General features: G+C 48.1%; 1 protein-coding gene across 3 annotated transcripts in view; it reads right to left on the reverse strand.

Annotated features, from left to right (window-relative positions):
* Positions 1 to 7,630: 7,630 nt before the first annotated feature.
* Dennd5a (DENN domain containing 5A) overlaps positions 7,631 to 23,969 on the reverse strand; it is a 75,446-nt gene continuing 59,107 nt past the window's right edge. For 2 of the 3 annotated variants that reach the window (XM_042281781.2, XM_042281775.2), the window contains 11 exons: positions 22,370 to 22,454; positions 19,891 to 19,975; positions 19,330 to 19,458; positions 15,171 to 15,292; positions 13,799 to 13,944; positions 13,106 to 13,224; positions 12,580 to 12,761; positions 11,992 to 12,074; positions 11,193 to 11,316; positions 9,609 to 9,777; positions 7,631 to 8,670 (listed from right to left, as the gene is read on the reverse strand). In XM_042281781.2, the coding sequence (XP_042137715.2) occupies positions 8,487 to 8,670; positions 9,609 to 9,777; positions 11,193 to 11,316; positions 11,992 to 12,074; positions 12,580 to 12,761; positions 13,106 to 13,224; positions 13,799 to 13,944; positions 15,171 to 15,292; positions 19,330 to 19,458; positions 19,891 to 19,975; positions 22,370 to 22,454 (1,428 nt within the window). In that variant the 3' untranslated portion in view covers positions 7,631 to 8,486. The remainder of the gene's footprint in view (positions 8,671 to 9,608; positions 9,778 to 11,192; positions 11,317 to 11,991; positions 12,075 to 12,579; positions 12,762 to 13,105; positions 13,225 to 13,798; positions 13,945 to 15,170; positions 15,293 to 19,329; positions 19,459 to 19,890; positions 19,976 to 22,369; positions 22,455 to 23,969) is intronic. The other variant, XM_076563430.1, reaches the window with a different exon arrangement.

The following is a 23,969-nucleotide window of genomic DNA, read 5'->3' on the forward strand; positions in this document are numbered from 1 at the left end:
GGGTCTCAGACACCTTCTCAGCCGCCCGCTTCTTGGCATCCAGCAGCTGCTGAATGCCCCAACTGACTCGCCATCGCTGCAGAAACTCTCCACCAAAAGACGCAAGGGATCTTTTTAAATGTTGTTTGGTTGGTTGGTTGGTTTTTTCAAGACAGGCTTTCTCTGCGTAGCTTTGGAGCCTGTCCTGGAACTCGCTCTGTAGACCAGGCTGGCCTTGAACTCGCAAGAGATCCACCTGCCTCTGCCTCCCAAGTGCTGGGACTAAAGGTGTGCACCACCACCGCCTGGCTGTTTTGTTTTTGTTGTTGTTGTTGCTGTTGTTGTTGTTGTTGTTTTCGAGACAGGGTTTCTCTGTGTAGCTTTGTGCCTTTCCTGGAACTTGCTTTGGAGACCAGGCTGGCCTCGAACTCAGAGATCCACCTGCCTCTGCCTCCCAGAGTGCTAGTTTTAATGTGTATGTGTTCATATGTGAGTCCGGTGTAGGTCCTTGCCTTCTGTGTGGTTGTGTCTTAGTTTAGGTTACTGTGCTGAGAAAAGACACCATGACCAAGGCAACTTATAAAAGAAAGCATTTTATTGGGGTCTTACTTAGTTTTAGAGGGTTAGTCCATGATCATTGGGGTGAAAAGCATGGCAGCAGGCAGACAGGCATGGTGCTGGAAACCCCAAAGCCCACCCCCAGTGACACACCTCCTCCAATAAGGTGACACCTAATCATTCCCAAACAGTTCCACTAACTGAGGACCAAACTTATGAGCCTATGGGGGCCACGCTCAGTCAAACCACAGTTTCAGAGGGTCTCTTGATTATCGCCTATGCCAGGCTAGCTGGCCCACAAACCTCCAGGGACTCACTTGTTCCCATCTCACATCTCATTTTAAGGGCACTGCCCTGGGATTACAGACACACACCACCACCACCACCTACAGCTTAAGTGTGTTCTGGGGATCTGAGCTCAGGTCCTCATGGCTTGGGCAGCAAGCACTTTACCCAAGGCCATCCCCCAGCCGCTAACAGCTTACTGGAAGGCCTGCCCCTTGTGCATTCTTGGCTTCGATTCTAGTTGATGACCTCACCAAGAGTACAGTACAGAGCTGCCTGGCCAGAGTGAGCTGAAGGGTGGGGAAGATAGAGCCACTTCCTGAGGACAGAGAACGGATCAGGAGGAAAAGTTTGAAGCAAGATGGAAAGTTTGGTCAGGGGATAGATGGGCCAGCTGTAGGGCTGGGAGCAGCAGCCTAGGATCTGGCTGAGAAGTTCGTGCAGGTTCAGGGGAATTAATCCTGGAGTTCCAAGGCTGCTGCAACTGTCCAGCCTGAGTTAAAGGTCAGACCCTATAATAAGCCTTCAGGAAGCTGAGATCCCTGGGACCCTACAGGGCCAGGGGGAAGTTTTCAGGGCGTACTTGCTCCACCCGGAAGGAAACTTCAGAAACTGCCGGCTTCACTTTCAGGGTCAGTGGAAGGGAAGAACGTGCCCTCAGTTCCCGGGGCTTCTCCAAGGTCAGCCAGCCCCAACCTTCTTTTTGATAGTATAAGAACTGAAGTCCCAAACAGCCTGATGATACACCAGCAGGGGACTGGTTCGCTTACCTCACATCCAACCCAGCTAAGCCTCGGCCTCTAGGCAACTGTAGGATCCTCCAACTCCCTCCATAACCACTCGCCCAAGTCACGCTCACCTTCTTTGACCCCTACTTGGAATGTTCACGTCCTTCCTCAAAATGCTAACCTGAACATGTCGCTCTTCTCCAGGAAACCTTCTGTGACTTCTCAGGCTCTAGAGGGAAGATGTAGCTCTCTCGGGTGTCACCTCTCAACTGGGAAGCTTTGCAGAAGCAGCGGGTACCTGCATCTTCACAGGGGAGCACCAGTCTTGAAAACGGCTCTGAGAAGCTGGGTGCTGCTTGCCTTTCCTGCCCAATCCCATGATGTAATCATCAGGATGGTGTCTGGTGCTCTGTGGGCTATCCAAACGGCCACAACCTCTCTGGATGATGCCTGAAGCCAAGAGAGTTAAACACAGCTCTGGTGCCAAATCAAATGGCTGCTGTCTTTTCCACATGAATGCCTGACGTGTCCAAACTTCTTCTTTTTCCATTGGAGTAGATAAGAACATATACACAAGTTTTAGGCAACCAGGGGTCACACTCTGCCAGAATATCCCCCTTCAAGGTAAAATCCACAGTGAAAGGTGAAACTGGTCGAGTATACACTGAGCATGCTCTAGAGTCTAGACCTGGGGTTCAATCCTTGGCACCAAATTAAATGAAAAAATAAATAAAAAAAATAAAAAGAAGTGAAAGATAAGCTGAATCCTCTTGCATCTTCTAGAAAGGAAATGAGCCTCCTTGTATTCTGGAGGGCGCATCCCACTCCTAGGAATTCTCTGGTGACACGGAAAGCTGCTAGCTTGCAGTGAAGCCCTGAATGGAAAAGATCTCTCCAGGAGGCCCGGGAGGCTGGGCAAAGGGCTTGGCACTGGGCTCCTAAGATGTAACAAGCCCTATGTGCTGGAAGTAGCAAATGGGAGAAATTCAACATGGACCTCTCTCTACAAGCCACAGCAAGACACTAGACAGAGCTCCTGGGACCTAGAGTGAACTGGGCCATCTGTGGCAGGGGATTTTTAAGAAACAGCTCCTGTTACATGAATGGGCCCTCCTTTTGATGACAGGCTCAACCATAAAGTGACAGGACATCCAGAACTGCCTGTATGAACTGGGTAACTCAGACTTGCCAAGGTAGAACTGTTACCCCAGCTTGCTTGCTGATGGGCCAGGTAGAGGGCCCAAAATGGACAGTGGCTGCATGACAGGCACATTTAAGGGTCATCTGAAGGACAAGACAAGACCTCTCCAGCACACAGAGCTGCTGCTGTGCACCTACTCACACAGGAAGAAGACACAGGAGACTTCTCACATCCCTGGGCCAGGGCCGGTGAGCTCCGTGATCCTGACTTTGAACAAGGGTTATTGTTCGAATCTTAGATGGTCTTTTAATAAAAATAAAAAATAGAAAACAGAGCCATATATCAGGGTGAAAGCTGAAAGATCAGAGAAGCAGAACAGCCAGCCAATAGTTCTTACCTCTATGAAATCTTCAGCCTAAAGAAAGTGAATTCCTGTTTCCTCATTCCTTACATACCTTTCTCTGCCTTGAGTATTACTTCCTGGGATTAAAGGCGTGTGTGCTTCTCAAGCAAAGGCATGAGATCTCAAGTGCTGGGATTAAAGGTGTGTGCTACCACTGCCTGGCTCTGTTTCTCTCCTATACTGGATCAATCTCATGTAGCCCAGTGTGGCCTTGAACTCACAGAGACCCAGACTCTGCTTCTGAGTGATAGGATTAAAGGTGTGTGGCGCCACTGCCTGACCTCTATATCTAATCTAGTGGCTGGCTCTGTCCTCTGATCCTCAGGCAAGTTTATTAGGGTACACAATATATCACCACAGGTTATCACTTTCCGATCCCAGGATAGTCAGGGGTCGGGAAGGAAAAGGTCTGGAAGGTTTCTGACAAGAAGACCTGGTGGAGGCACATGAGGGGGACACTTAGAGGGCACAGAATGTGGAGATTTTTGTTTCACACATAACACCCACCAGAGAGCAGGGCCACAAAGGAGAACTGAAAACTGAGTAGCCCAGCCATCCTGGAGCGGGCGCACTGAGCACAAGCACAGCATTGGTGATGGTCGTTGGACTGGACCAACGGTGCAGTTCCCACATACCAAAGCTGCCACCATCTGATTTCCACATGCACAAGTGGCTTCTATACCCTCACATACATACAAAATTAATTCATTTTTTAAGAATTATTTCGGCTGGGTGGTGGTGGCGGCACACGCCATTAATCCCAGCACTCGGGAGGCAGAGCCAGGCGGATCTCTGTGAGTTCAAGGCTAGCCTGGGCTACCAAGTGAGCTCAAGAAAGGCGCAAAGCTACGCAGAGAAACCCTGTCTCGAAAAACCAAAAAAAAAAAAAAAAAAGAATTATTTCATGTAGTATTTTGCTTGCCTGCGTCTATATACGTGTGCTATGTGCATGCCTGGTGCCTGTGAAGGTCAGAAGAGGGCAGAGGATCCCATGGAACTGGATGGTTGTGAGCCACCATGTGGGTGCTGGAAGCAGAACCTGGGTCCTCTGCCAGAGCAACAAGTGCTCTTAACTGCTAAGCCACCTCTCCAGCCCCTAATTAATTAATTTAAAAATGTTTTTAAAAACTGTCTAGCAGTTTTAAGGAGGGAGGCCCCTGGGACTGGGACGGGGACGGGGAGGACATGTAGTTGGGGCTGGCAGAGGTGTGGAATGACCTGTGTGGAATGACAAGTACTGCACTGAGTTCACGTGCTTGTTCACTTACCCAGAAATCTTGGCGTGTGAGCAGCATGGGATGAGAGCAGGCACAGACGCTGAGGCAGGCAGGGCTGTGTGCTGGGTGAACGGATCCATCCTTACCCAGAGCTGCTACAGCTCCTGACTGGGCCCCATGCAGGATACAACTGACTCAAGAGTCCTTGAAATCTAGAGTTGCTGGATGTGGCTGGTCTCTTACGCCACTCCTAATTCCAGTGATGATAAAAACACAGCAGAGAGAGACAGTCCCAGCAGAAGCAGCTGTTAGCAGCAGCAGCAGCAAAGCCCTAATTTAGGAAACATGTTCACACCCACCTTCTCAGCAACCCTCTCTGCTCCTGGCCGACCCAGGCCACCAACTCCCTCACTGAAACTCACAGCTGAGTTCCATTGCTGTGCAGAACCACAGCCTGTTACTCCGTTGTCCCAAGTTAGGCCTGTCCCACATTCATCAGGGGCCACACAGTGTGAATGCTGGCTCAAGTTATTAGCTCCTAAGAGCTGAGAGAGGATGAAGAATTGTGATTCCGAGTTTTGACTGTGAACTTGACGAAATCTAGAATCATCTGGGAAGACTGTCTGTGAGGAATGATATAATTAAGTTGGCCTGTGAAGGACTGTCTTACTTGAGTTGAGGTATGAAGACTCACCGATAATGTGGGTGGCACCATTTCATGGACTGGATCCTGTACTGAATAAAAAGGAGTAAGCTGAGCACTGGCATCTGTCCATACATCCGTCCATCTGTCCATCCATCTGTCCGTCCATCCCTCCCTCCCTCACTCCCTCTCTGCACTTTGCTGTGGATTAACTAGCTGCTTCAAGCTCCTGATGCCTTACCTTCCCCCAACCAGGATAACTCTAACCTGAACTGAATAAACCTTTCTCCCTAAGTTGCTTCTGTCCTGAGTCCTGTGACTTCCTGACGGGCAGGGTTCGACCAGGGAGACACACTCCCCTTCCTGCCACCCAGCTCGGCAGCAGCATTCAGGCCTGGAGTTTCCACTTCTCAGTTCAGTGTGAAACAAGGAGGACCAAGAGCAGGACCATTGGTGGGGCGGAAACGTGTGCTGAGAATGTCAGTCCCTGTGTTGTGCTGGTGTGTGCAGCACGTGGAAATTCCACATCAGTCCACAGATCCGGAGCGTCCATTGGATGGGTGCCCTTCCATACCTCTCGGCCACTGTCTCTGACCTTGTGGCTATGGGGCCCACAAACCTGCACCCCTCCCCAGATCAGGCTGACCTCTCAACTGCTCCAAGCTTCCAACCCACTGGCCCTTTCATACCTCTTCGCTCCTACTGTTCTCTCAGCATGCCAGGACCACTCCCCTGATAATCTGCTACCCAAAGCAGATCTCAGAGTGAATTCCATCCTCCCTAAAGTCGCATTCCCACCACCATTTGCCTCTGGGTTTCAATACCAGGAAAAGACAGGATGTAACACAAGGTAACAGCAACAGTAGACACTGGCACACACCTGACATTTCCTTTATTACATTTACTGTGTATGTGCACATGTGCATACAGAAGCATGCCACAGGGCACGTGTGGAGATCAGAGGGTACTTAGCAGGAATCAGTTCTCTCCTACCATATGGGCCCCAGGATTGAACTCAGATCACCAGCAGCAAGTGCCTTTACTGCTGAGCCATGTCTCTGGTCCATGCCTGACTTATTTAACCTTTGTCGCGTCCCTAGGATGCGGACACTATTATTGACCTGTTTCTGTTTCTGAGGTTTGGGGGAATTACGCAGCTTGCCCTTGGTCTGAAGCCTATGACCAATGAAATCATTTATTCCAAACACTTACTAGGTTCCTACCATATTGCCAGGCACAATTTAGTGAACAAAGTAAATCAAGTCTCACCTTCATAAAGCTGACACTCAGAATGAACAAATAATCAGTGTAATGCTTGTAAGTAGAGGCAGGAGAAGTGAAGGACTGACGGGGTCCGCTAGGGCAGGTCTCTAAAATCATAAAGCGTGGAACACTCACTCAAACAAGGGACTAGCTGTCAGGAGGGAAAACCACGAGCTAGGGTTAAGACTGCTCTAATAACCACAAACTACTTACGAGCTATGTGGCCTTGAGCAAGGAATTCAACTTTTCCAGGCCTTGGTCTCGTCCCAAACCTGGGATAATCTACACTCGCTTTGCAGAGTGTGTCTGTAAAGCTCCTGGTTTTAGGTGTGCCTGGCTTAGGTTCACAACAGGCACACATACAGCTGAGCTTCACGCTACCCTTCTTAGGGGCCAGAAATTCTCCTTTGTGCTCTGAAGACACGACCCACCCTCTCCTCTCTTTCCCTCCCCAACGTGCAAAGGAACTGAGGTTTCACTATGCAGCCCGCTCATGCCCCCTTCTGGCAAGACACCAGTGTGGCTCTCCTGAAGCCTCCTTTTCCTTATCTATTGCAAAAACACCCCTTGTGCACTCCCCAGATACCACAAAGAAGACAGAGATGTGCTGGAGTCCTCTCCGCCCTGCAGAAGCTCACAGTCCAGGGATGGCCCTGGTGTCTGCCAAACTCTAAGAAACTGCAGAGCCGTAATCTGAAAATGACAACTGCCTGGGAGGCTGGGGAAGACATCATAGCAGGTGCCTCCTAAAAGTAAACACTGCACAATGTACAGGCAGTGGGCAAAGGAAAAGCAGAGAACGGTATATGCAGAACCATGAGAACACTAACGAAAGCAATGACTGGTTTGAGGGCTCTATGTGCTCAGGCCATGCTTCTGGAACATTCTGCCAAAGGGGTCTGACTTAAAAATAAAAACTTAGCTGGTTACTAGTGTCCTAAGGCTCTCCCGCTGTTACATCTGACACAGCAAACCCTTCACGAGAAAATGGGCTTTTGCACCACACACACACACACACACACACACACACACACACACACACACACACGAGGGCAGACAAGGCCACCCGTGTTCTATGTTCCCACTCAGTCTCCCTACCCTTCTAAAGAAATGGCCCAGAATCATCCATCAAGTGACAATCTTTGTAAGCTCTTGCCAAGTCTCCTCCCCCTGCATAGTGGGAGAACCACCCTCCCACATCCCCTTCTTCAGTTGACTAAATGAGCTATGAAAGCCTTGGGCACCAGGGAGGGGAGGAGGGCCCAAGGACACAGGTCCTCAGGGGTATCCTAGGCAGTCCAGAGCCCAGCCAGCCTCGGGGAGAGAGATGCAGAGTTTGGTCCTCAGGCAGGCCACACTGCACCCTCCACAGTCCCCCCCCCCAACACCCATTAAAGCCAGTGACCAGTGAGGTTTGTCTCAGGTGTTTTATTAAGTGGGCCATACTGTAGCTGGTTTCTAAGTTGCAAAACAACATAAATTTAACAGTAATAACATAGCCAGTTAGATTGTGACAAGCTTTTCCTTTTCTTAAAGAGAAAAAAAGAAAAGAAAAACAAATACTTAAAACACACAATGGCAGGTTAAATAAATAAGATAGATGAAGAAGACAAGCCTGTTAAAACATGCTCATGTTTACTTCTGCGCAACTTTGTGCCAACAGGAAACATGATTTTCCACATGACAGCGGCACAATGACACGTCCTGGCATGTCTCCTTCCCAAATAATACTGACCAAAAAAAGGGGAAGGCAGGGGAACAGATGTGGGCCGACTGCAGCGCTTGATCAGAGGCACTGCTGCGAATCCCTTTGGAGCATGGATTTCCCGCTCGCACACCTGTGCATGGCCCGTGAAAGCCAGATATTCAGAACAATGTTAATATAGAAAACATTAGTTTAAAAACGACGTGGAATGGCCTCATCGACGTGACGGGGCAGCATGTGGACTAGCCCCCACGTGTGCGCAGGCTCAGTCCAGGAGGCCACAGGCTCCCAGTGCGTGGCCGTGCAAGGGAGGGCACCAGCTTCAAAATAAGCAGTGCCAGCCTCGCTCCCTCTTCCTGTCACTCTTTCACATCAAAGTGTGTAAAAAGCAGATCAGCAAATAAACTCTAAAATAGATTATTTTTTCCAAAAATCCTCTAGTTTTCTTTTTACAGTAAGTACACATCTCTTCTTGTCCCTTACAAATGCTTAGGTCCCTTTGGGACGAAGAGGCAGAGCTGCAGGGAGTCTTTCTGGGCCCTGCTGCTGGCTGGTGCTGGGAGGTCAGATGTCAATGCCCTTAACAAGGGAGGTCTCGAGTGTGATGTTGAACTCTTGCAGGGTCTGCAGCACTCGGATCAAGGAATTGACGAGCGTGTGGTCTTTGATCAGTGCCACGTCCTCATACATGTGTGCGGTGATGGGGCAGTCGGCCAGCAAGGCAATCCAGTGGTGCAGGAGGTGATCTCTGGCAGGGTGGGAGTAAGTGGTCCAGGCAGGTCCAAGGGAGGGAAAAGGAAGAAAAACAGGACAAGGCCCAGGGGGATCCTTGAGCTGAGTCTGAAGATGAAGAAGCTGGCACCTCCCCATAGCCCCACTTCCCTCCTAAAGGAGCTTGCCTCCACTGGGACCTGCTCAGCCTGGAACAACCAACCCAGTTACCCCTGTCACCTGCCTCTCCCTCCACCTCCTTCATCTCCCCAGATAACCTTAGTACACACCAGTTACTAGGCTGAAGGAAGGCCATTGCCTCCAGGCCTCTTGCCTTCATGCTCTCAATGCTGTCCACTCTGATGCATAAAACCAGGATATCAGACCCACATTATTTCAGCCTTCTCATGAGACAATGCTGTCGTAATCCAGGAGGAATTTTCTGTCTCGGTCTTGGAGAGCCCTGCTTCCTCTGGAACGTGCTTCCTAACACTGCCCGTCCCTCATCATTCTACCTGTCACTTCCTCACACTAAAGCCTCATCTCAGTACCACCTCCTCCTGAAGCCTTCTCTGGACTCTCTCCCCTAGGGTTTCAGCACATCTTACAAGGCAGTCTGATGGATTCTTGTCACCTTTTGCTTTTTAACATGACAAGTAAACTTCTCAGTTCAGTTTTCTTCCTACCACTCTCTAGAAGGCCTGGGACATCCAAATTTTACTGAAAGAATAATTATATATATTTACTTCCAATTTCCTCAAGGGGTGGTTTTAAATCTTCCCATCAAAATATGGCCTCTGTCTTCCCTAATTCTACACGTTCTCCTTCACAGATCCACAAACATACAGGACACAGAAGGAATGAACAGCCTAAAGGAGCTCTCCAAAGGTGCCTGGGCCATGGCCAGTGCCCCTGCATGACAGCCCTACTGCTGTGATCTGAGTAGCGGCTACCCTGCACTCTGCCCTGCAGTACCTGGCTCCCAGGCACACCAGCATCTGAAACTTGCCGTCCTTGCCGATGTTCCGGGGCGTGTTGTTGATCGCAGTGACAAAGCGGCAGAAGTTGCGGGCCCTCGTGTGCCAGTTTTCCTCGGGAACTACGTCATTCTGCTCCAGCGTCTCATAATAGGTTTGTGCTTTCTCTGTGAAAAGCAGAAAAGTTGTGACAATGGTCCCCAAAGCCTGTTCTACACGTCACTTGCTGTGGGACTCTCCAAGCCCAAAAGGCAACTTCAGGAGAATAAAGCAAGTATACTGATGTCAGTGAGTATATTTAAAAATAATCTCTAGGGCTGGAGAGATGGCTCAGAGGTTAAGAGCACTGCCTGCTCTTCCAGAGGTCCTGAGTTCAAGACCCAGCAACCACATGGTGGCTCACAACCATCTATAGTAGGATCTGATGTCTTCTTCTGGCATAAAGGTGTACCTGCAGATAGAGTGCTCATACACATAAATAGACAGACAGATAGATAGATAGATAGATAGATAGATAGATAGATAGATAGATAGATAGATAGATAGATAAATGAGTGAGTGAATGAATGAATGAATAAATGAATGAATAAATGAATAAATAAATAATCTTTTAAAATACATAAAAAAAATTAAGTAAAAATAATCTCTAGTTACAAAATGTATTTATGTAGCCTTTGGCATAAACATGGTCTTTTCCCCTGGTCTGAAGAGACAAGAAAGCTCTGAAGACTCTCTCAGGATAAAAAAATCTTCCAGTGGGGACCACACAGGGCTTGGGATCCAATACTCTGAACTGTCCTTTTGGATCTATAGGGACAGAGGGTGAGGACTTGGGACAAGTGTGGAAACCCATTCTCGGGTTCCTCGGGGCTTTACCCAGCAGGTCCGAATAGAGGATGATCAGGACCACGGGCCTGAGTGCAGGTGTCTGAGATGGTCTGCACTTGGCTGTGCTGGGGGGAGGAGGTCTTTTGCTCCACCCCTTGGCGTCTCTATAAAAACCCTGGGCCAGAGACAGTCGGGGGCCGTTGGAATAGGTTCCAGGCCCTCTCGGGGCTATCCTTTATTTTCTATCTGTTTATCTCCGCTATAAATCCTTCTATCTAATATTTCCTGCTTCTCGCACTCAAGAAAACTCTGGGGAACTGTGGGGGTGGTGGGTAAACACCCCACAGACAAGCCTGCCTATTATAGATGAAGGATACTTAGAATTTCTTCTGTCAAGAGCTCATAAAGGATGAGCATGGAGTTGGAGTGCTCCTGGCAATCCTTTCAAGAAAACCAAGGTAGCCGGGCGGTGGTGGCGCACGCCTTTAGTCCCAGCACTCGGGAAGCAGAGCCAGGCGGATCTCTGAGTTCGAGGCCAGCCTGGGCTACCAAGTGAGTTCCAGGAAAGGCACAAAGCTACACAGAGAAACCCTGTCTCGAAAAAAAACCAAAAAAAAGAAAAAAAGAAAACCAAGGTAAACAAAGAGCAGACTCGAGGGCTGCCTGACCTGACTTCTACAGCCAGACCCCATGATGCAGGTAAGACCTCCACAGCTACATGTTTTTCCCATTCTTGAACAACAGACCAGCTCACCCAGGAAATCCCAAATGAAGACATTTTTGAAGAGCCGGGGTGATTTAAATCCATGCTGGAAAGCTTGTTCCAGGGCTGAAACGAGACCACACTCTCCACAAAGCAACAGCGTCAGACTGCCACGCTAGGAAAGAAAACAGAGTGAGTGACAGGCAGATGTCAGCTGAGCTGCCCTTCCACCCCTGCGTCCCCAAGCCCACAGCCAGGCCAGGCAGAAGTCACAGACCACGAGGCTCTCATCTGTTGTCCAGCACTAACCACAGTGGCCAGCACACTCTCTTGGTGAAGAACTCCTGAAGGGCATGTGATGGAGTGGGGTCACACACAGGACATTGCCCAACAGAGCACAAAGCCAGTGCAGTCATCTTCTGGACAGACACAAGCAAATCCAGAAAAGGACAGGAAGAGGCTGTGTTTCCCAGGGGGCCCTAGAGACTCCACTCGGTCATCAGCATGGAGGGAAAACAGAACAACTGAGGCTAAGGCTCCTGAGGAAGGCATCTGCCCCATCCCAAAGTAGACTCGGCATATGTTGTACTGGGCTCTGGCTGGGCACGGTAACAATGCCTGTAATTCCAGCACTCGGGAGGCAGAGGCAGGAGGACTGTGACAACTTTGAGGCCCGGATGGACTACATAATGAGCTCCAAGGCTAGCCTGGGATATCCTAGGAGACCTTGTTGATATCTCTGGACTAGCCACAGCACATGGACCTTGAAGAGCATAACAAGGTTAACTGCAATATTAAGATGACTCCCTCTTATTCAAAAGGCTCTGGGCTGGAGGGCAGGAAGGCTCACCTCTTTCTCAGGTTTATGGAAGTGCTTCACAATGCCATTGACTGCCTCCCCGATGGACTCCTGGATCTGCCCAGTGTTCAGCTCTGAGAAAATCAAGCAGACATCCTTAAGGAATCTCAGAGGTCACCAAGCAGGAGACTGGGGACACAGGAAACAGGTCCATGGGAGAAGCAGGACAGTGGGAACTTAGGAAGCAGAGACTCTTGCCCAACTACTTCTGCAGAGAGAGCTTGTCCCACAGTCTTGGGGGGCAAAGTCAAAGCTAAGAGCGCTCTGTCTCTATGTGATCCTGGCCAGGTTTACTTTCCATTTACTCTGAATTCTTGGCTTCCATAAGAGGGCCATGACTTGGCAGTGAAGAGGCACCAGGAAGGAGGCAGCCAGAAATGACCCCTCTCCCCGACAGGAACAGGGAAAAACAGGAGAACATCAGATTCTCCTTCCAGGTGTTCAAGGCAAGAGCCGCATACATATGATGATCACGAGATGAGATGGCTTTGTCAATAGTGGTAGCTCCTAGGGCTGCTGCACAGGCTGGGACCAGGACTCACAGCCATCTGCCCATTCCCAGACTTTCCTCCTACTTACTGGGCTTGTTGTTGGGCGAGATGGTTACAAGTCTCCGGATGACACTGGGGGACTGCTGCAGGGGCGGAGTCCGGCAAGGCCTCTCATCTACCTCGGGTAGAGAGGTGAGCAGCTCCCCAACCAGCACTCGCTCCAGGCTTCCATCATCCATCCCTTTCCCTAGCCATCGGCCACATGGGAACCTGGAAGTAAAGCAAAGACCCCTGAGAGCTGCTCATTTCTCCAGCATCCTCCCTTGCTGCTCAGGAGTGCCATCAACAAAGCCAATCCATAGGGACATGTTACAAAACCAGATTAAGGGCTCCCCAGGCTCTCTTTGTCCCACAGTGTATTATCACTGGAACTACCTGAGTGGCTTGGGTGACTTGGGACCTGTGTCCAGCAATGTTATACGTGTTTACTTGGTTGGAAACCATCCTGTATCTTTCAAGTGCACAAGGCAGAGTCAAACCTTAAGAGGCTCCTTGAAAAGCTCATACTCAATCACCACAGACAGCCCTGAGGGTGCATACTCAGAGTCACTCACTTGTAGGTATGTCCTGTGATCTCATTCCTGACCATCACATACTCCACAAGCCATTTGGCATACAGCCCAGAATTATCATGGCCGATCTGGACAGTGGTGAGCTTCCCCAGGTTCTGGCACTGAGTGAATAAAGAAGTCAGGTCAGAAAAGCAGGAGGAAAGAGTGGCAATCCTTGAAGGCACAAATATGACTGGCTGCCTGCTACCTGGCAGGCTCAGCAACTGCAGGAGCAGAGCTCACAGCTCCATCTCCTGCCAGATCTGGCAGCCCAGCACTGTCTCCTAGGCAGCTCATGGCTGAGAAAGAAGATGACAGCCTTAGAAAAAGACCAGGGTCTGGGGTCAAGGCACTCCAGAGGTTGGTCCTGAGGCTTAACAAATACCTGTGTGTAACAGCTGAAAGAACTCTAGGGAGTTTCCCAACACTCCACCCCACCCCACCCCATCCCCATGTGTGCCCTAGGACAAGGGAGTACATGAGTTCTGACAAACTCCTTCCAGCCAGTGACTCCACACAGGATGCCGATTCTTCCCTCAGGGCCAACCCTGTCCTGGCCTCAGACTGTCTCAGAACTGTGCTGACGCATATGGCTGGGAAACAAGGCCTCCATAACGTCCTGCAGAAAACTCCCACTCAGCTGTCACAAACTGGAGTCCCCACAGCCTTGGGATAGGACCCCCAGGTAACACATACCTCAAAAGTCATCTCTAGCACATTCCTGGGGATCTGCAGGATCTGTGTTTCACCCAGTTCTCCTGATATACAGATCCATGGGTTGGCGGTGAACATGGAGCCACCCAGCTTCTTGCTTGGGACGATCAAAATGTGGTACGGAATCACTGTTTAGAGAAGCCACAGAGGTACTGGTGGGACTGGAACTCTCCCACACCTGATGGGGGGACCCTGACCTGCTCCAGGGTATACTGGCATGACTACTGCTGCCCCTGCTGTGTGGCTGTCAGCAGAGTTCTGAAGCATCACAATCCCTGACTGCTTCCAACACCAGCCTGGCTCTCACTATTCCCAGGGTTATCACCCAATAAAAAAAACAAGCCTATCTGGAGGCCCAGCTTTAAATGTAACCACCTCCTAACTGAATCCCATCTCAGAGTACTTTGCAGTCTCTCGCCTCATGACCCCTAATAACACAACAATAGTGATCTTAGCAGGCTACACAGCAGCCACCTCTCTTCTGCAGGGCAGAGTGGGAAACAGTTTACCTCGGGTCTTCTAATTGTAGTTCAGTGCTACACCTACCAAGCCCACAGTCCTAGTGTCTAAGAGGGAAGCTCGCCAAAGAGAGAAACAAGAGTCTGAGTTGTAGCAGCAGAGAGTGGCTGGCCAGAGAACTAGCTTTGAAGCCAACTCAAAGGCTACCAAGCGAGGAAAGAATCTTGGCATCAGACAGAGATGAGGCTCCAAGACCTTAGGGTATTTGGAAACCTCTTCCTGTGAGAGTGGCAGAGTGAGGTCCAAGGCAGGGACAGGCTCCACTCACAGGAATATATGAGTTAGGGGCAGAGCTGGCCTGGCCTAAATTACATACTATCACCTGGAGTTCTTCCTGCTACTTCAGGAAGAGATTTCTCTCTCTCTCTCTCTGAGGCTACTACAAATCTGTGATGCTGAGACACCTCTCAGGCCAAAACAAAAGAAGGACTCTTTAGAAGTATGCAGGGTGGAAAGGAAATGTAGCTCCCTGGCATACTTTTATGTCCTCCAGCTCCAAGAGCAGTGATTGGAACAACACTGACATGAGAACAGAAAGTTCAGAGAAAACAGCAATCAAGAAGGAACTGTACCCCCTTACTTCTTCCACAGACACACAAGGCAAACAGAAAATACAAGGGGAGCCAGGCATGGAGGTGCATGCCAGTACTTGGGAGGCAGAGGCAGGAGGACTGTCATGAGTCTGGTTTTGACGCCAGTTTGGCTACACAGTGACACTCTTTCTTAAAAATTAAAAAAACAAGGAAATAAAGAACAAAGGAGACAGCCAGCCTGGGTAGGTGTAAAAAGCCTGGCTAGAGCAGGCCAGCAGGGAGCGGAGGACAGAGTTACTCACAGATGGTTGTGAAGACGTTGGTGAAGCAGAAGTAGTCCACTGCATTGAAGGAGAGCAGGTGATAGAGGAACTGCTCCTTCTCATCATCACAGCGCAGGAAAGCATAACGCTTGTACAGCTTCCTGTTAGCAGGAGGCAAGACATCAACACATCAATCCCCAGCCAAGAGGAGAGGAACCAAGCTAAGCGTGCTCACTTCCACAAACAGATGGGTAAGGGAAGCACGAGATGTCAAGCCTCAAGCTTCTTAGGATCACTTTGTAAAGGCTGAAAACTAGCCAGTCTGCATGGCTGAGGCTAGAGGAAAAGGGCTCAGGCTGCAGCAGGTCCAACAAAAACACATGCTGATGTTATGATACTGTCCCATGGGACAGGTCATGGAATCTCCTTTTCTAAACCAAGGACTGGTCTGCAGTTCATCCGAGATAATACAGACACTGTTGGCACAAGGTCTGTGGTGACCATTCATTACCAGGCCACATCTCAAAGCCTTCCACAGACCTGAGAGCTGTAAGTCAGAACACTGCATTCCAGAGGTGATGCAGAGGAGGCTCCTGAGCCTACCTCAGACCCAGCTTGCAGGTAAGAATCAGCACACCAAAGACCAATTCCTTTGCCTAATTCTAGGCCCTCTGTGGCTTGACAACAATACCTTCCACAGAAAAGGGGACACTGAGAGCAGTGTTCAGGCCCTTGTCAAAGAGAAATACAGAGAAAAAGAAGACAACCATTCTAGTTGCCCATACTACAATCCCCACCAGCCAGAGAAGGATATAAAGTGCCTTACCCACAGGTCCTAAAAAGGAAAGAACTTGCCCTCAAATACACTGATAGAATAAACTGGTAAGTGCCAATACGCATAATGAGTTACTAGATGAAAGGCTCTTTCTGGGAATTTAAAGAACAGTGAGCTTAGTACTGTAATGTTTTCTAGATCAAGAGGGATCTAGAGGACAGCATAACACCAGACAGATGTTCTAAGTCACAGGAAAAGAAAGTGTAGAAATCAGGGTGGTTAAAGTTGAGAGCCCAGAAATGATCAGGTAGCAGTAGGGCTGGAAGTTAGGCTAGAACAAAACAAAGGAAGGCCCTACACCCTCAGGCTGAAGACTCGCACTGTGCTTTGTTAAGTAATGGGTTTCTGCATTGTGTCCTAGAGGTATGGCCAATGCTAGGAAATTTAGTTGGTGTAGCAGGAGGCTGAAAAGAGAATGATGACTAAAATAAAACAGAGCAGGAAAAACCAAGGAGCCAGAGAAAGGGGGAGCTATGGACTCAGCCTCTTTAGAGGGAGCAGAAGAGCGGGATCAAAACTGACTCTATTCTGGATTGTGGATGCTGGGGAGAGTGGGGAAGATGTTGAGATTTTCACAGAGAACAGTAACGACACTGCAGACTGTAAGGAAGTTAACCATGGGATGTGAAGCCTGCTTTTATTCTCTCCAAACTACTCTTAAGGTCTGAAAGGAAATAAATACAGGACTAGAGCTCAGAAGAATGGTCAGGGCTAGAGCTTCAGAGACGAGTCACCTGCTCAAAGGTGACTGAAGTCACGAGTGGGTGAGATCATCAAGTGAGGGAGAGCAAGTAAGACAGAGACAAAGAAATGGCACATATGCAGAGGCCGCAACATCCTGCAAAGAGCAGGGGGAGACAGGGAGCAGGAGGCAGGTGGTGAGATGCTCAGGGAGTAAAAGGGCCTGCTGCCAAGTCTGAAGTCTGAATCCCACCCTGAGACCTCCACGGTGAAAGGACAGAATCAATACCCAAGAGCTGTCCTATGACCTACACACATGCACACACACACTGGCACAGCAAATGAGTACTGCAATTTTTTAAAGGAGGAAAAAGAACAGCGGAAGGGTAATTGCAGCCTTTACAACATCACACAGCTGTTTCAAGATAAAGGAAGCTCTACACAGCAGCAGGAGTCATCATGGAGAGGTCAAGGTAAGGGGACACTATACACCAGCAGCAGGAGTCACCATGGAGAGGTCAAGGTAGGGGGACACTATACACAGCAGCAGGAGTCACCATGGAGAGGTCAAGGTAAGGAGGACACTATACACAGCAGCAGGAGTCACCATGGAGAGGTCAAGGTAAGGGGACACTATACAGCAGCAGCAGGAGTCACCATGGAGAGGTCAAGGTGGGGGGACACTATACACAGCAGCAGGAGTCACCATGGAGAGGTCAAGGTGGGGGGACACTATACACCAGCAGCAGGAGTCACCATGGAGAGGTCAAGTAGATCTGGACTCACAACAGGGGAGCTAATTTGTTCCTCTAGAGTTTATGGCTCAATGAATTTCATGAACATGAGGCCCCCTCCACCTTCTTCAGTCTCCAAGCTACCAGCAGTCTTAGGAGCTGGCTGAAAATGAATGCCAGAGGTTCAAGAACAGTCTATCAAGCCTGACTCTTCCAAGACGGTTGTTCCTGCCCAGGCAGCTAGGCACACAGTTTACAGACAGTGGTTGATTCCTTCTAGATACGAAGCAACACACTAGACCAGCACTGGAAAAGCACACAGCTCACCTTCTCAATGTAAGCAAACTGTCATAGGCAGCCCACGAATAGATAACGCAGCATTTAAGTGGTAAAGGAGGGACCAACAAATGCTGTAGCAAATGCCTGCCTGGAGAACAAAGAACTCCGGGAAAGAAAACTTCTGACAGGTCCTAAAGCAATTGGTAGATGGAGGGAGACGGGGCCACACGGGTGAAAAGGGACAACTGCAGACAGTTGACAAGGAGGAACACGGCATGGCTGACGCTCTGAGTCAACGGGAGAAAAGATGAAGCTACAGGATGCAGGTGCTATGGACTGGGCATGGTTTGGCTCAACTCCCTGAAAGGCCTATCTATGTGCTGGAAGTTTGGGCCCAAGTGTGGGGTACTGAGACAGAATACATTAGTCGGACCTCAAAGAAGGTAACTGTGTCAGAGGAGCATCACTCTCAGCAGGCATTATTACTGGCCTTTGGAGTGAGTTCTCATCAGAGCAGCAGATTATCACAAATCGAGACCACTCCATGCACTGTGTCCCTTCTACATGTGGTGATTACCTTTTCTATGCTGTGATGTAACCAAGGAAGCCCTTGCCACAAGTCAAATAGATGTGGCTGCCTGACCTTGAACTTCCAGCATCCCATTTATTTTAAGATAAGTAAATCGTTTTTTCTTTATATAGTATCCAACACTGGGTATTCTGTTGTAGCAATGCCAAATGGGCTAATACCAAGGGACTATGCTTAATGTAGTACTCTTTTCTCTCTCTTCCTATCTGTGGAAGCAAATCTCATTTTCTAGTTATTGGAGTAGTTTAAGGATCAGAACACTGGGTAAGAAAGTACTGTATACTGAGTGAATTTTAAGCTAATGTCCTCTAATAGGGCTATGGTTTCAGAAAAACAAACAAAAAACAACCAAGATTAGGGCTGAAGACTTACTAGCTAAGGAGTACAACATTTACCTCACGTGTATGAGGCCCCTAATCCCTAACACCACCACCAAAAGAAAAAGAAAGAGCGAGCGAGCGAGCCAGATGTGCTGTATCTGAAAGGACACAGAGGAATCATTTGAGAGGCAGAGAAAGAAGGACCTCTCATCCCTTGATGTGCAACAATGCAGGAGAGGGGGAGAGGTCACAGATGGATGGACAGGGGACTGCAGATTTGGTGGCTCTGGGAAGTGTAAGCACCTTGGGCTCCCTCTCTATCCTAGTGGGAGGTGTAGAGGGAGGTTCTAGAGGGCTATCTGAGAGTTTTGAGAAGGCCCAGTCAAAGAAGAAAGGTAACTGGCTGTTCTAGGTTGACCTGAGGCTCAGGAGAGAAGAGATAAGCGGGTAACTCAGAAGTTTCCTTTGAATTCTCCAACCCTTTGCTTCTCGAGACAAGAAAGAAACAAGAAAAAATGCCTCATGACCAGACGGCTCCAGGAAGGAGAGGAGGACCCACTGGTTTAGTCATGCAGACTGCAAGGAGGGAGCAGAAGGCAGAAGTACAGCTCTGCTGTTGGGGGGATGAGGGGACACTGCAGGACTTCGTCACGGCCTCAGTCTGACTGCATGCTGCTGCAGTAATGCATTGCCTCAGTAACACGCTGCACCTCCCTTCCCACCCTGGAGCTCTGGTCTCCTCCCAGCTGAGTGGCCTTACTTGGTGAGCTCGTGGTCTGAAAGAAGCTGCTTCAGGTGTCTGGAGAGTAACTTCTTCTCCATGGACAGTCGAACCCATGCTCTGGCCTTTCCCACATCAGTTTTGATTTCCCCAATATTCTGGATGTGCCTAGGGAAAAGGTGTAGGGTAGGGTAGGAAAGGAACTCACTGTCTTAGCCTCACCTGTGAGCCAAAGAAGCGCACAAGACAGCCCTACCCACCCAGGGAGAGTCACTCTCATTGTTCCACGTGGCTTTGCCAGACAGATTTCCCACTATTGGGGAGAAAGAACAGAGAGTACAGGGTTCAACAAACCAGGCTAATCCCAAGCCCTGGGATGGTGAGATGCTCTCCTGTGCTCTCTCTCCTGGTATAGTTCACCAAAATGCCAGGAAAACCACCGTTTTATAAACTATACAAAGACCAGTAACAAAGTTCCTAGTTAGCTGGGTTAGCTAAAATGCTTTACCAGCCACCAAGATCTTGTGGGCTGAGTGTCATACCCAAGCAACACCAGAGACAAGACTTTAGTGGCTAATTCACAAATGAGCACAGACGGACCTCATATCCTGAATTAGGGAGATCCTCAGGGGAGACATGACAGCACTGGCATCAGACTTTCTCCGTTCTGAATCAAGAATTATTCCTGGAACAACAAAGATGGTCATCTCCAAAGAAACCTGAGTATCCAAATAGCTAATTCTCTCACATGTCAAATCACAAATTCCTACAACAAACAGTTGGTTACATCAAACACCTTAAGCAGTCATTCACAAATATTCTTAAGTTTCCAACAGAGATCAGATTTAAACTTTTGCATATTATTTAATTCTTGAATAGCTTGTAAGATAAGCTAAAAAAGGTATAGTCTTCCCACTTAACAGAGTGAGCCACAGCAAAGCTGATTTTGTGGCAGAAGGGACTTAAGCACAGATATGGCAGAGGGAGGCAGATGTCTGAGTTCGAGGCCAGTCTGGTCTACAGAGTGAGGTACAAGACAGCCAGGGCTACACAGAGAAGTCCTGTCTCAAGAAAAAAAAAAAAAAAAAGAATAGCCGTAAACTCCCTCTGTATAAAGAGAGTTGTAAAGGAGCCAGTGTACCTGTGGAAAGAAACACTTCAGGACAGCATGAAGGACCCTATCGGAGTAGATAGAGGTCTGCTCCCAACCTAGACTTTTTCATTAATTTGTTGCATGATCTTATAACAATCCTGTTCATTTTTCTCATAAGTAAAATGGCTGGACTAGATGGTCCCTGGAGTCTCTACAACTACAGGTTGTATTTGTTTTTCTTTTGTTTTGTTTTGCAGGGTGGGGATGGATCTAGAAAGAAGGCTAAGCAGTTAAGAGCACTGGTTGCTCTTCTAGAGGACCTGTTATTTTTAACAAAATCTCAATTGTTCTATTTTACCAATAAAGACTTGGAGCCAGGTGCTGGGGTGAAAACCTGCTAGCTCAGAGAGGCAGAGAAAGCACCCTGCTGATCTCCTCCACCAAGATCCTAGAAGCCTCCCATCTTCTCCTACACCACAGCTCTCCTCAAACTCAATGTCCCTCCCTTCTCTTTCTGTGCATCTCTCTCCCTGTCCTCCTGATTCCCCCTTACTCTCTATGGTTTTTTTCTTAATAATGCTATGTTCACTTCCTGTCAACTGTTTGCTTGCTCTGACTCTTGACCTATGGTTGACTTTATTTAATCCTGTTTACAGTATTCAAGCAGAAAGCTCTTGGATTAAAGGTGTGTGCTAGGGCTAAGCCACACCACAACTAGAAACAGGTTTTTCCAGTAAATAATGCAATCTCAGGGTTCACAGTGTGAACAGATGATCCTGTAACAAGGAACGAGGGTTTAATTCCCAGCACCCACATGGTGGCTCACAACTGGCTCACAACTCCAGTTCCAGGAGACACAATGCCCTGTTCTGGTTTTCATGGGTACCAAGGCATGTACGTGGTGCACATACACACATGCAGGCAAAATACTCATACATAATTTATAATAAGAGAAATAAATTAAAAGTTTTTAAAAATCAACTCCAGTAATTTTAGCACTGCTGGTGAATGAACCCGGGACACTCAGCATGCCATCGGCTCTATCACTGAGCAGCAACCCTAGTCTGACATTTTTATTAAATTATAAACAGAAAGGAAGTATAAAGATTTGTTCATACTAGTCTCTTGACTTGAGTTCCAAGGAAGGACATTGAATTGACTAGTAGAATAATTTCCATGCCCATGTCAGAGAAATAAAAGATGCTAAGAACAGCTTCCTGCAAACACCAGGACCACAGTAAAACCCAATTTCATTTTTCTTTAGTTTACAGCCCATTCTGAAGCCAAAACAGGATGCTTACTTTTACTGATGAAAAGGGTCTAGAACAGATAAGGAAAGCAAACCTGTGGTGCAGCTGATGCTCTGTGTTTCAGTAAGCCTATGGCAGCTCCCTTGTTTGTTTGTTTTTTTAAGATTTATTTTATTTTAATTTGTGTGTGTATGGGGGTGGCACTGTGTGTTTGAGTATCCATGGAGACCAGAAGAGGATGTCTGATACCCTGGGGATCTAGTTACGGCTTTGATCTACCTCACATGGGTGCTGGGAACTGAACTCTAATCCTGTGCAACAACAATGATCATTTTTTATAAAAAGATTTTATTTTTCTTTTATATGTATAAGTGCCTTGCCTACATGTCTATATGTATGTGCACTGCATTCATGCCCAGCAAAAGAAGGGTGTAGGGTCCCTCAGAACTAGAGCCACAAATGCTGTGAGCAACCATGTGGGTTCTGGGAATCCAACCCAGGCCCTCTGGAAGAGTAGCAGGTATTCCTAACCACTGAGCCATCTCTCTCCAACCCCACAACAAACAGTCTTTAACTATTAAGCTGAGATCTCTCCAGCCAGGTGACTTTATTTTTAAAACAGAAAGCATTCAGAGCCAAAGCATCACTGGCCTGGACAGGGAATTCAAGATCATTATAGCGAGGGGCAGGAAAGTAAGCTGAGACATTCTCTGCACATGTGAAGAGATGGCCTTACCTGAGGTACTGAGGCTTCCTGACGTGAGTTTTCTCTGCCGGTTTTCCTGATAATGTAACAGGTGAGACCACAAAGCTGATTTCCCCTGGAACCAATGGGAGAGATGAACAGCTATTATGATCTTCACCATGCAAACATCAGCTTTTGCTAAAAATATCAGTGCTGTGTCTGGTTTCAATTCCCTCAAATACATACAATGTGCATAAATACATCTTCTACTAAAATCCAGGAAAAACAGAATGGAAGAGAACAAAAAGCTGAAATGGTTCCCAACTAGAATACAAAGGAGATGGGATATGCCCAAAAGGGCATGGAAAGGACCATGAGTAAGGAAGTAAAAGGCAATCTCTAAATGCTCTAGTGGAAAAAGGGCACCTCTTGCCCACAGAAACATATATCTAGCCTATGAGAGTCTATAAACAGCTTCTAAACTTCCAATTATATTTAAAAGCATCCTTGCCCTTAGTTGCAGGCTGGGATGAATAAGCCAGGCTGGCCTCAAACCCACAGAGATCTTCTTTCCTCTGCCTACTGAGTGCTGGAATTAAATTATGTGCCACCACACCCAGCTTCCACTTGGGTTTTTTGTTTGTTTGGTTTGGTTTTGGTTTGGTTTTTTGAGACAGGCTCTCTCTGTAAAACAGTCCTTACTGTCCTGGTACTCACTCTGTAGAGCAGGTTGGCCTCAAACTCAAAAAGAACTGCCTGTCTCTGTCTCCCAAGTGCTGGAATTAAGGGCACGTGCCCCTACTGCCTGGCCCCATCTTGTTTTTTAAGACAGGTTCTTTCATTGGCCTGAACTGACTCATCAAGTACTGACTGGCTGTCCAGGCCCTCCCTCCCCCCATGAGCACTCAACACCATTAGCTTTTTTACAGAGTCCTGGAGACAGGACCCGGGTCCTCATGCTTGTACAGCAGCATTTCACCAACTAAACCTTCTCCCCAGACCTCATAACTATCACAGATGATAAAAATTTCAGATTCACGGTGATGTTCCTATGTGGTTGATAAAAAAATATAGTATGCATTATGTTGGTAACAGAATTTATAATAATCTTACAAAGTCTTTTAGTTTTGTATTTAATGAAAGGAATAATGACAGATGCTATCATAACTCAGCCTTGCAAGTAATATAGCAGTCTGTTAAATGTCTAAACTAGAGTATCTTAGTGCTGTGGATGTGGCTCCGCTGGTAGTGTGCTTGCCTGGCAGACACCAAGCCAGTACCATATAAATCCCCAATGTAGCAGCCCATGCCTATGATTCCTACACTCCAGAGGTGGAGGCATCAGGATCAGAAATTCAAGGACAGCAAGGGCTACATAGAGAGACACTGTTTCAAAAAGAAAATTTAAAAAAGGCTGGGCCCTGGTGGCACACAACCTTTACTCCCAGCACTTGGGAGGCAGAGACAGGTGGATCTCTGAGTTTGCGGTCAACCTGGTCTACAGAGTGTGTTCTAGGACAGCTACAGCTACACAGAGAAACCTTTCCTTAAAAAACAACAATGCCCCCCTAAAAAAATTAAGTACCTAAAGGGCTGGGGATACAGATCATATGGTGGAGTGCTTGCTTAGCATACATGAAACCCTGGATTT

This window comes from Peromyscus maniculatus, chromosome 1 (assembly GCF_049852395.1).
Source record: "Peromyscus maniculatus bairdii isolate BWxNUB_F1_BW_parent chromosome 1, HU_Pman_BW_mat_3.1, whole genome shotgun sequence".
Classification (NCBI taxonomy): Eukaryota; Metazoa; Chordata; class Mammalia; order Rodentia; family Cricetidae; genus Peromyscus; species Peromyscus maniculatus.